Source organism: Lygodium microphyllum, chromosome 8 (assembly GCF_053477565.2).
Source record: "Lygodium microphyllum isolate KBCC chromosome 8, Lygodium_microphyllum_v1.1.10, whole genome shotgun sequence".
NCBI classification, from domain to species: domain Eukaryota; kingdom Viridiplantae; phylum Streptophyta; class Polypodiopsida; order Schizaeales; family Lygodiaceae; genus Lygodium; species Lygodium microphyllum.
In genome coordinates, this window is record NC_141142.1 from 62154006 (window position 1) to 62167348 (window position 13343).

At 38.8% G+C, this 13343-nt stretch overlaps 1 protein-coding gene across 1 annotated transcript in view; it reads left to right on the top strand.

The window, feature by feature from the left end:
• Positions 1 to 9125: 9125 nt before the first annotated feature.
• The window catches only part of ALDH7B4 (aldehyde dehydrogenase 7B4), a 56209-nt gene continuing 51991 nt past the window's right edge, over positions 9126 to 13343 (top strand). Inside the window, exon 1 of the mRNA XM_087683031.1 lies at positions 9126 to 9400. Coding sequence (XP_087539157.1) covers positions 9257 to 9400 — 144 coding nt within the window. The 5' untranslated portion in view covers positions 9126 to 9256. The remainder of the gene's footprint in view (positions 9401 to 13343) is intronic.

Consider the following 13343-nt stretch of genomic DNA (forward strand, 5'->3'; position numbering starts at 1 on the left):
TGAACTTGCAACCTAGGATCGCAAGTGGATTCACTATGTTGCAAGCAAAGGATTGAGCCACAGTTTTACCTTTTCAGCAAGACATGGGCAATCCCAAATATCTAGATTTACCAAAGCAATAACCTCCTTGGGAAATGGTGTGATTGAGGTATTCTATGAGACATAGCTACCTCAAAAAGCTTTTTCAAAACCATTGTGTTGAAGGTCACTTGATTACACACTTGCACTAACTAAGCAAGTTTTTATCTATTTAAGCCTTTCACTCACAAACAGGTGTCTACGAAACGCTTATGTAGCTCCACCTAAGTCCTCAAGCTATCTAAAGCAATAAGGGAATGACATATTTGACTAGTTCACTCTAAATTGCATTGATATTTAATTGCCATTGTCATATCTCTTACAAAACCTCACTTAATAGCCCAGGTTCTCTCATCGCTCAATCTTGTGGCAACATAAGGTTTGTGTCAAAAAGACTTTCATTGGGTATGCATTCCAAAAGTTTCCCCAACAATTAGCATGTCTCTATCCACAGTTCCAAATATCGTCCATACCATTGAATCCACATAAAGGCTTTCCAATCAAAAGGACTACTGGTAACTCTAAATTTGATGAAATGCCAAGCAAAAGGATTGTTGGTATCTTTGAATTTGATGAGATTCAAGTAGTTATGTCCACCTCGTATAGAATATATGCTAAGATAATCCTAGAATATGAAATCCCCACTATGAAGAGCCTTACGAATCAATGTTGGGAATTTTAGAGCCACAACCCAGCTCTTGGTTTTATGCAATCTCTTCATGTAGCCCTATGCAATCTCTTCATGAGCAGCCCTATGCAATGACTTACATACATTTGTGAGCCATTACTAGCATTTAGTACAAAACGTACATGTTCCTCACACTGATTCACATCTCCTTATAACTTGTGGCACAAATTAGTGCAATTTGCAAGGCTACAAATCCACTTTTCAATCGGACTTGGTCTAATGTAACTCTATCCTTGAAGTGACCTAAAACTTTCCTTAGTATTGTCCTCACAATTGTTCTACTCCATGTTGCCATCACCCTCACGTAACACCAAGAAGCAAGGTTTAAGTATCTATGATACTAGATTTGCTAATTCTCAAACCATAATATTTACACACAACATTGTGCAAACATAATTCTGAATTGCTTCAAGAATGTCTTACTTCATAGTCACATAATTATTGATCTCAATTTGTGGTTTAAGGAATTGATGTAGGATTTCAAAGCTAACAAACTATGATTCAAGGAATGGATTATAAAAAAATTGACTTAATTAAGCAAAATTCCAAGCTAAAAAGAGGTATAGTTGGGATTACACATGATTTAAGAAAGTAACTCAACTGAGTAGGATTTCAAGCTATAGATCGATGTGATTGGAAGTACACATGATTTAAGAAAGTAAATTAAGCAAAATTTCAATCTAAACTCTCACTTTCTCTCCCTCTCCCTCTCTCTCTCTCTCTCTCTCTCTCTCTCTCTCTCTCTCTCTCTCTCTCTCTCTCTCTCTCTCTCTCTCTCTCTCTCTCTCTCTCTCTCTCTCTCTCTCTCTCTCTCTCTCTCTCTCTCTCTCTCTCTCTCTCTCTCTCTCTCTCTCTCTCTCTCTCTCTCTCCAATTAAGCTTCAGAAATAGAAAGGCTCTATGTATTAGTATGCACTTACCCCTATGTGTCAACTTCTCTTGATTTAGCAACACTATCCAAAAGAAAATAAGCATTCACTATCGTAGGAAAACATGCAGAGTTCCAAGTCAATTTTCCAAGAATTGTATTCGAATCTGATTCTAATTGTCATGATGAATGCTCTGATAAGGGACACATTTACTATTAAAGATAAATGGACTAACATGAACTTCAAAAGAAACATGCTAGCTAAAGCCCTTTTCTGATGCCTTCTTAGCTAGGTGACAATGAAATGATGCTATGTGAGAGTTTAAGTCACATTGTCTTGGTTGAAAACTGTGAAAATGATCCTCTTCAAATAGAACTAAATGGGGACGTTCTATATGATTGTGTTACACCACTAGGATTGAACATTCTTACCTATCTACTATGGATAGTGGCAATGGACATTACTTCACTTGCAAGGGTTCTTTGCTGAAAGCAACTCACATGCCCAAAGCTAAAGTAGCATAGCCAGTGAATGATAATCATATTGCATTATGACTTCATAATAGTGATCACACTATGAACAACAGCTCAATCACTTGGTTGTAGGCTATTGTCAATAATTCACTAAGACTATTAGATGAGGGTTACTATGACATCACTTCAAGTTGAGCGACAATTTGCAAATTAATCATTCCAACTTGGTCCTCTCAATAGCACTGAATCTATAACCAGCCATATGACTTAGTCCTCCCAACAACACTTAACTTGCAACCTAGGATTAGAAGTGGATAAGTAAGACGTAGCGTTAAGATGATGTCTTTGTGATACAAGCAATCTAACCTTTAAAGGATTGAGCCACAGATTTGTAGTCTCCATCACTCAAAAACAATGGCTTTATTATAGGAGACAACTAGTTTTAGCAATTGGTAGGCATTTTAGCAAGACTAAATCAATGTTTCTTAAAGGAAAAGAGAGAGACAGAGAGAAGCTATAGGTATTGTCCCAGTCTATCATTGTAGTCCAAGGTTTCTTCTTTGCCTCTACATGCATATGAAAGAGAGAGAGAGAGAGAGTTTGTGTGTGTGTGTGTGTGTGTGTGTGTGTGTGTGTGTGTGTGTGTGTGTGTGTGTGTGTGCACGCGCGTGCGTACGTGCGTGCATGTGCGTGTGCGTGTGTGCATGTGCGTGTGCGTATGTGTATGCATGTGTGTGTGTGCGTGTGCGTGTGTGTGTGTGTGTGCGTGCGTGCATGCGTGCGTGCATGTGTGTGTGTGTGCGTGTGTGCATGTGTGTGTGCGCGCACGCACGCGGACGTGTGTGTATGCACGCATACCTCTAGCCAAGGAAATGAAGCTTGGAATACATAAAAGAATCTCTAGTATCTCCTTAAATATTATTTCAATGGGTAAAAGCAAGATCTTCTTTTTCCTATATCAAGCTACTATATATCCCCCTAAGAATCTGCATCTCTTTTCCTATTCCAAGACATCACATAGTCAAAAAAGAAATCCACATCTCTTAATTGAAAAAGTGGGCCACTCTACTTAAGAAAATGAACCAGTTAATTTGAGTAAAGTATGGGTAATTTTTTTGAGGCAAGCACCACCTTGCCACCACACTATAAGCATATGCCCTAAAGGGCCATGCTAACAAATATATTGGGTCCATGCTCAACATGGCCATTGCTATTTATCCTTTACTCTTGATACTTTATAATTAACTCCCACACCAATGCATACTAAATATTGTAGGTGCCCATGATGATAATATGACAATATGCATTATAATTGTGTGGACATACTTGCATATTGTTGAATGTCTTGATGCAATATTATTTGACAATAGGTTAGCTTACCTTACATGTATATAATGGAACTAATACTATACTTAAAGTTGATGTATGTAAGTTGCCCATTATTGAATCATTTTATATAAAAGAAGCCACCTATATGCATGGTGGACACCTTCAACTATCATGTAGCCTATAACGATCAAGCGTATGATGCAATATGGTGCATAGGCAAATTTTAAAAACCACATAGATAACCAATTGTTTTGATGATATAATATCCTTTTCTAATGAAAAAGGAGTGGAGAATATCATCTCTATTGTATCTCACACCCTATGTAATGTAATGATGAGGCATTTTTTAATCTATTCAAGTTGCCATCACAACTAGTCACTCTTATTGGACTTTTAATCTTGAGAAAACTAGAGTCATAGACTCCAATGAGGTCATATGAGATGAAAAGATAGCAACTAGGGTAAGCCATTAACACCACACCGTAGGCATTTTTATATTACTTTGCCCTAATATGGAACTTGTTTAGTTTGCGAGTAATATGCTTCACCCTTTCTCCTATTATGACATGTTTTTTAGGATTGCATACTTTGTAATTTCCTTAAGCCTATAATATAGCATGATCTTTTAGTCCTTTGATGTTGTTTATGGTGCTATTACAACCTTAAAATTTGAGGGTTGAATACCTATACATGGTGTTTGTTGTTGCAACATGTTAATTAGTTTGATGCTTTTTTCAAATCATTATATTTTACTTCTAGTAACACACATGCAACCCCACACTTGCACTAATAATATTTCTACAAATCGAAAGCCTCATATGCTTGGACCTCTTATGCCTTCAAGAAACACAATCATGAGCACCACTACTATGTTTGTGAAATTTCAATATTACTCACCACAATGTAATGGCATTGCCATCTACTATAAATGCAAACACACTATAGCTTAGTCTTTATTGTAAATCTTTTGGCATGCAAATGTAGCGGTCTTTTTGGGAAACACTATTGATACCATTGTCAATTGTCAAAATCTACCATGCACAAAATAAACCAAGCAAGAATCTAGTCAAGGCCTTGATGCAAGTGGATGCATAAACAAGTGCAAATTATTGCTTCATACTCTCATAGGCAAGATGAACATGGAACCAAACACAACCCTCCATGAGCTAATATGCTAGAGTGTAGACATGAATGAACCTACTAAAATTCACATGATTTCTAGACTCCTAAAATCAACACATGATAACATCTTGTACTATATTTTTAACTTCATTCTCATCAAACATGAGAAATGATTCTACATTATACATTTTATTCATATGATATAACTACGCTCTTTTTTCCTAGCTTTTTTTTTTTTTGAATTTTTAGGTAGGCTACCCTTGGATAGAACCATGGGTTCATCATGTTGTGCAGTATGGATCAAAGAGCCTTATGGCATCCCAACAAGCATGTTTCAAGAGTTGTGTGTAAAGCAAGTGCCAATGGATCTACCAACAACGCACATTGAGTAGCATAGACCACAACTACATGACTCTCCAAACCTCATCCCTTCGACATGGCACAAGTGATTGTTATGAATCAATCATTGTACTTTATATATGCACATACAAGCAAGGCTACTCCAAGTCATTCATATTAGTTTTAAGCGGCAACAACCTAAATGTATTGTGTTTTGTTTTCTCACAAGAGATCCAAAAGTCTTTACTTCTTCCTTATTAAAGGTAGGCCTTATTGAAATTTCAACTTTGATTGTTTATAGGATGCAACCACTACTTATAGTTGTTGATGTTTTGTTTTATTGGACGAGAACCAAAAGTTTTCACTTCTTCCTTTTGGGATGCGTAGTTGTGTACTACTAAAAAAAGAGTAAATAGTTGCAGCATCATTGGTTTTTCAATCAATTCCATTGGAAAGCTAAATGGATTACTAGTTGTGCCTTTCTCTTTTGTAGGTAAACTAACTATCATAAAAAGCTAATTATCCATAGCTACTATCTATGTTGCCTCTTTGTTACCATTTAGCCAAGCAGCATGGTCAAGAATAGAAAAGCTACTCATACAGTTTTTTTGGTCCCATCTAGATAAAGAAATTCCTTCCCAAGCTAGCTAGGATACATTGGGCTGAAGATAAGAAGGTTGGGGGGGCTAGATTGGAGAGCTTATCACTTAAGGCTCAAATCCTCAACATGGCTTTGCTTAAAAGGCTAAGTGGTTCACAACTCTAGATGGTCAACATGAAGGAGTGGATCAGTGTGCTAAAGGTGAAAGGAATGTATCGGAACATGCATTACTATTAGGATGTCATCTCTTGTCCATAGTCCATAGTTGTTAGTCAAGATTCCCTAGTCCAACATAGCACAAGCCCCAATTGCTAATTGGTAAAGGATCTTGAGCAATACCTTTTGGAATTCTAGGGGGCCAATGAAGAGTGACTCTTTTTGGAGCCATACATAGTATTTGGCTCTCCCGCTTTGCATATGACCATGTACATGCTCTAGTCCACATTAGCTTGAGGATGGCTAAAGCTTTCCACAGTAAAGGCATTGCAACTTGGACAGATATCTGGGGTAATCAACACTCCAACTGGTTGCCACTTGACTTGGTAGCAAAATGCTTTAGGCTGATAAACAAAGAAGCTTGATGACTCTCTTCTATGATTCAAACACATAGAGAGGATTGGTCTATCTCCATTGTTAAGAAAAAAGACTCAATCTTATTGGACCTCTCCAAGCTAGCAGGTAAACAATCGAGTCATTAATATAGGACAATGTGTGGCTATAGAGTCCCCTCCCAAGCAATATTCTCAAATTGCAGTTAAAATGAAAGATGGAATGTCCAATGGCCACTTGAAAGAGAAGAGCCAAGAGATTGTGGAAGGCTACCCATCCTTTGAGATAAATGTGCTACACTAGCATTTGACACTAAAGAAGCTACCCCTAGGCATAAGACTCACAAAGAGAATTAGAGTCTCTCTCTAATGTGCATTTTGTGGCTGTGATGAAGAAACTAAGAAGCATTTATTCTAGGAATGTCTTCATGTGATTCCAATATGGCAAGCCATTAGGAGATGGCTAAGGGAAGCAAAGTAGCATGACAATTTTGAAATGGTGACGACCTTTTTTGTTGATAAATAAATATTGGATGTCAACAGTTGCCACCTTACTAGCTTGATTTGTGGGGCAATTATCAATTTCATTTGGCGAAAAAGGAATGGTTTGATCTTCAAAAGCACTAGGAGAGAGACACCCAACTCTTGTATAGATCTGATTTGGTAGAAGTTATTGGCTCTATTAGGCTCTCTTAAGGCTAAGCATTGGATTTACTTCTTCCTTATCAAAGGTAGGCCTGATTGAAATTCCAACCTTGATTGTTTATATGATGTAACCAGTGCTAATAGTTGTTGATGCATTGTGTATAAAAGTGGTAGGAGTATTACATTCACTTGGACTCATTGTATGATAAGCAAAGAGTCACAAGGATAGAAACACATTGCTAAAATGGAAACATTATTTGCAAGTTGCTTAGGTGGTGGTAAACCTAAAATACTTCTTTCTTTAAATGTGTGAATGCCATCAAATAGTTAGATAACTATGCATAATATGAAACCTTAGCATAGTAGTTTCCAATTGTATAGGTTAGAGAAAGAAGAAATTCAGATCAATCTTAACAACTTAATTTTCACTTCTTCAGAAAAGGTGAATTCTCACAAAAGGAGGTGCTAGAAAGTTTCTTGAAGTCCCAACAAGTTCTATACATCATAGAAGAGATTTTGACCCTCTAATGAAGTAGTCCATCAAGTGGTTATCTATTGATTGTGTTTATAAATCTTTTGCTATATATAATGGATGGTATCATATCACAAAATTGTTAATGTGAGATGAATTTTGTGAAGAAATAAAGCCTTGTAACATGGTTGCAATACTTTTGCTTTAATTATTGTAGATGAGAAAGAGGAAGATAAATATGGTTTAAATACTTGTGCTCAAATGATTGATTGACAAGAAAGAGGAAGCTGGACAAAAAGAGCAAGGATGGTTACACGCTAATGATGTCTTTAAAGTAATTTGGTGAAAATTGTGAGTTGGAAGTGAAGCAAAAGAAGAAGAAGAAGAGGAGGATGTGAGAAATAGAAAGTTGAAGAAAGAGAGTGCAAAAGATTTTATTTTAAATGTTCAATCACCTTAGTACTAAGCAAAGTAAAACCATGAAAGAAAGAGGAAAAATAGATGAGGAAGACAAAGATTATGATAAAGAAGAATACTTGCTATTGATCCCACTAAAACAAAAGTCGTTGACGATATTAGAAGAGGAAGAGAACAAATAGAAAGAGAAAGATGATGAAAAGGAAGTGGACAAAAAGATAGCAAGGGAGTTTCTTTTAAATTCCCAATTGTGTAGTGGATAATTTAAATTCTACACTAATAATTACACCAAATGGCCAACTTAGTGAAGAGGTACACAAACATGGAAGGAATGCCAAAGGAAGTAGTGACAAGCGAAGGAGAGCCCTCAATGATGCCATATTGTTTGGATGGGAAGGTGTATATGCATGTGTAAGGTGAGCTCTCATGTTTGAATCTTGGGAGGAGTTCCCATTGGGGGTTTTCCAATGGTTTTCCTAGAGAATAAGAAATTGTTCCAAGTCACATGGATTAGTTTTTGGATTTATGAGAAAACCATTATTTTCTAGAGAAAGCACCATGATATTTTAGGAAAAAGGTGCATTTCAAATTTAAAATACCCCTAACGTGAACAAACATTACGTAAACGAGCTAGATATTATCCAAGAACAATTTCCAAGCCGAAACCCTCATGGGAAGAACTCCCTTCAATCTCAAAGGGCCATTATCCTTTGAGATGTCGAGACTTTAAGGGTCATGTCGCGCTCAATCATAGTGGGGGAAGGGAGACCCCATTACCCCCACTAACACATGATCATTCCACAGGGGTTAAGGGCGAGCAAGGGTAACAAAAACTATGGCAATGCTACAAGGAAACGTTTAAAAGATTGAGCTACTTCGTTTTAATAGCACTAACATTTCTCATTGGTCGAGTAGAATGAATCTCCAAAGTAGTAGCCCACATGGGAAGAACTCCCTTCAATCAGAGGGGCATTATCCTTTGAGATACCAAGACTTTAAGGGTTGTGCCATGTCCAATTGTAGTGGGACAAGGGAGAGCCCACCGTCCCCACTAACACATGATCATTCCACAAGGGTTAACTGTGAGCAAGGGTAATAGAAAACTATGGCAGTTCTACAAGTACACATTTAAAAGTTAGTGTTACTTTGTTTTAGTAGCTCTGGCATTTATTGTTGGTCGAGTAGAATGAATCTCCTCCCTCAAGCCAATTAGAAACTCGTCTGTGATTTGCAGACCTTTTACCTTCACCCCATAAGAGTAGGGCATGACATGAAGGGAAGTCGTTTCGGGTAGAAGCCCCACTAACCCTCGATGCAAGATTGTCTCTAAAGAGGAGAGTTTGTTCTACAATAGCCCTCAAATAATAGTTCCCACCTAAAGAAGAAAAGCCACGTCATCCATCAACTTATCATGATCATGCAGCGGAAAGAATCATAGAAAAGAAAAGCCACGTCATCCATCAACCTGTCATCATCATCATCATCATCATCATACAACTCAAAGAATTGGAAATTGGAAAAGGCTCACCTACTCAAAAGTTCTTTTGATACCGAGAGCTGCTTTTGGTTTTCCGCCTTCGTCACAAGAGTTGCTGTGAATAAGAAGCAGCGATCGTCGGAAGATCCGACAGAGAGAGAGAGAGAGAGAGAGAGAGAGAGAGAGAGAGTACACAAAGATGGGAATCGATTTCGAGGGGAAGCCTGAGTACCAGTTCTTGAAGAAGCTCGGGCTTCAGCCTCGCAACCTCGGATGCTATGGTGGCGGCGTCTGGAAGGGCAGCGGCTCCTCCATCACTTCCTTCAATCCGTCCACCAATCAGGTATGCAAAATTGGAGGCCCTTTGCGTTTCTTTAGCCCAAGGATTGAGCTTGCTATTCAAGGTGCCATCCTATCAGGACTAGTTATGAATTCGGTTGATAGAGACACGTGTTGGCACTAGAGCTTTGAGAAGAGTCCAGAATTCAGCATTTCCTATGTCCCTTGGGATACTAACGGCCTCCTGATTTGCTCTTAGATATTTGTTTTAGAAAATTTACTACGGGGACTAGCATAATGAAATGGTGCACATCGCCGTCATGCATTTGCAATCAATGGTACTGTCGCTTCTGGATAGTTATTGGCCCGTGTCAAATGGGACTGCTTTAAGCACACAGAAGGAGAGGAAGAAGATGAAGTAACTGCAACGATAGTTATTGATAACGTAGGTTTAAAATGAGTTGACAAATGAAAGGAGGACAAGATTGTGTTACAGCGTGAAATCTATTTATCCAAATGTAATTGGAAATCATTGTCAATCAATGGATATAGCTTTTGTGTTGCTTTAGTTTATGTCTGCTATGCATACTGTTTTTCAGCACTGTGGGTAGTTGTAGGGTGATGAAACATGAAAGAATGTTCAAAAGCCAAACAGAAGCTGATTAAGCTTCAAACAGTCGGCCAACATTGTCATTTGAATGATCAAGAGAATAATCGTGTATGCAAAGCTAACTGCAATAGAGATGAATGGTGATAGAAAGCTAAGCAAACATTGGATAAGGCCAATAGAGGACAAAAGATACTTGCTCAAAGCTCTTTTCAAGTACTTACACAGGGTTAGGAGACAGTGCAAAAACACAAAGTTGTATGTACCAAGCAAATCACACAATAACCACTAGCCCTCATCCCATGACAACCGACAAAAGGACAACGCACAGCTTGGAAAGTATGCGGTCCCCATCCTATTGTTAGAGACCCTAGAGTAGTCCCCATCAACACCCTAATTGATATGTTCTTGTGTGTGCAACTCTTATGGAGTTTGACAGTCTTCTTGGAGATATAGGGTCAGCTATAGAGATGCCTTCCCTAATCTATAGAGTAGTTGGATACCATTTCCATGTTAGGTTTCTTAGAGGTGATTTGTATGTGTCTTTTATAAGATGTTAGTCAAAGCTTTGGTACCAAGGCAAGGATCTAAGATGATGCTTTAGAAATGCCCCTTGAATATCCATACTATGGTGGCTGGCTTAAACAAATGGGCCCAAGGGAAGGATTGTTGCAGCTTAGGAGATGACATTGAGGGTTAATGGAGGGACTTTGTGTAAGGAAATGCGAGGCAAACAATGAAGACATAGAGTGCATGACACACAATAATAGAATATGATGAATGTTGAATGAAAGGAAGAGTATATAGATGAATGAAGGATGATACAAAGGACCTCAAGTCTTTGTGTCTTTAAGGGCCAAGTGAGACGTCCCCCTAGGATCCAACGTGCATATAAGATAGGACATAAGTAAAAATCACCATAAAAGGGATTGGACATCGGAATCACCTGCTAGCCATAGAGCTAAACGGGCTCACCTCTAAGCCTGGGAGCTAGCAACACTCCTAGCCATGACCACATCCTGGGGTTTGGCGTCCCATACCACTAACCCACACCCTCTTGGTTTATGGATGTGTTGGTTAACAGGCCAAGAGTCCAAGAGTCCAAGAGTGGCGATTACACAGTGAATGTGCACAATAGGGCCTTGAGTCCAACAAATAGGACTTGGCAGCCCTAACCTTGAAGTGGCTATGTACTTGCACTAAGTCACTCCATGACTATTGTGACCGATGCTACTAGCACCCCATCGGATGTCCTTGGATATAACACTAAGGATGGGGTGAGCTTAGGCCCGTGTCTTTAGGGTTGAGGATGGGGTGAGGTTATGGAAGAGTTGGAGACAGCTCTCTAAAAGTGTATCGTGTGAAGAAATGTTCTGAATGTAGAAAATATAACCAATCGTATGACAAAGCACAAATTGATAAACACAGGACATAGTTAGGATCAAGGTAACTTAAAGACAGTAAACACAATGAATAGTGAAGTGAATGACTACTCAATATACTCTGCTCATGCAACAAACACACTATACAGTAAATATTGAACCTCGAACTCTCGTATCTCTAGGATCAAGGTAGAGGTAATGAGCTAGAGAGTGTCTCGTGCTCCGAATGCATCACGAAATGTGGCAAGGAAGTCTTCACGTGTTGAATACCAACAAACATAGCCACAAAAGACTTGATTTGATGTAGACAGACAATAGGGGAGAGTGTGGCAAACACATTTGTAGAGGAGAGAGAAAACCTGGCGATAGTGTAGGAGGTAAATGCAAGCAATTTGATGTGGATGACAGGGTGCAGAGTGTAGATGACAGTGAGGATGACCCTGCGGAGGAGAGAGAAGATCAAAACGCAGGCAGTCTTTGATCAAGGTGATAGCACTTGAATGATGGCAATAGCTCTAGAAGGCCCTAGTGACAGTAAACATAGCGTGAATGATAACACCAGTAGCTGGAGATGGATGCTTGGCAACAAATACAAATTTGGCAATGATCAATCAACAGGCAACACTTGGATGTGGGTGATGGAGGCTAGAATCAAGCGCTAGATGGTAGCAAACAACAAAGGGAAGCTTTGATTGTGATGTCCTTCACGAACGGGGTGTAAACACCAGAGATACAGCTCTTGAAACTTTCAAAAACGAGATTAAGAGAGAGTAATGGTGTTTACATGTCATTTATAGAAAGTTTGGGGATTCAAAATTAGGGTTTGGCATGTGGGACACAATAAGTCTCTAGGATCGCATTTGTTTGTAAAATAAGAAGGTTTCTTCATTAATTAAGCGTGTTTTGGGGATATTTAAGTCAAGCTAATGCAATTGTAGTTGAACACCCCTCTTAGGCCTCAAATTGAGCCATGAGAAATAAACCCTTTTGTTTGTTTTCTTTTATCCCAAGGATTCCACCCCAAAGCAGCTAGGGCATCGAGCAAAGAGTGCACGTCGGCTGCCCAGTGACCTATCTATTAGTAGTCATGTTTGTTATGCCTTGTCATCTCTTGCCTGTGAGCCTTAGTTTGAGTCAGATGAGGAATTTAGGGACTCTGATCTATTTATCACTTGTTTTGATGGAGGAGGTAGCTTATTCTAGAGCACTCAGTTTATTGCATTTCAGTGCATTTTTTTCTCCAGTAGGGATTTTATGTGCATTTCTTGGGCATTTTTGCATTTTTCAGCTTGCCTCACCTATCGGACATTGTCCACACTTTTTGGGATTTTTATAAGTATGTGGCATTTTTACTAGCATTAAATGCCGGTCTTTTGGCCCCAGATTTCAGGTCGACAGAGTTTTTAGGATTTTTGGCTATTTATAGCAATTTTCCACTTGGGTAGTTAGATATATCATCATCTTTCCTCCTTCCTTGGTAGATGCACGCTCCGACTCTGTAATCTTCTTGTTAGTAGTCGTGTTTGTCATTCTTTGTCATCTCCTGCTTGTGAGCCTTAGTTTGTGTTTAGACGAGGACTTTAGGAGCTTTGACCTATCTATCACTTGTTTTGATAGAGGAGGTAGCTCATTCTAGAGCACTCAGCTTATTGCATTTCAATGCATTTTCTCCTCTAGTTGGGATATTATGTGCATTTTCCACTTGGTAGTCATATAGATTATCATCTTCCCTCCTTCCTTGGCAGGTGCACACTGCGACTCCGTCATCTTCCTCCGTCTTTGGTGCTACCATTATTATCAACTTAATCTGGGTGACCTCACTAACGTTGTGGGCTGCATGCAGGGACTAATCATTCCTTCTTCTGTATTTAGCATTTGTTCCTTGTTCAATGTAGGTTTCTTTTCTTCTTCTCTTGCAGATTCTCTCTCTCTCTCTCTCTCTCTCTCTTTCTCTTCCTCTGTGTTTGAGTTTCTTCTTCCTTTGCGCACTCTCACGTGGTATTAGATCATGTTATCTA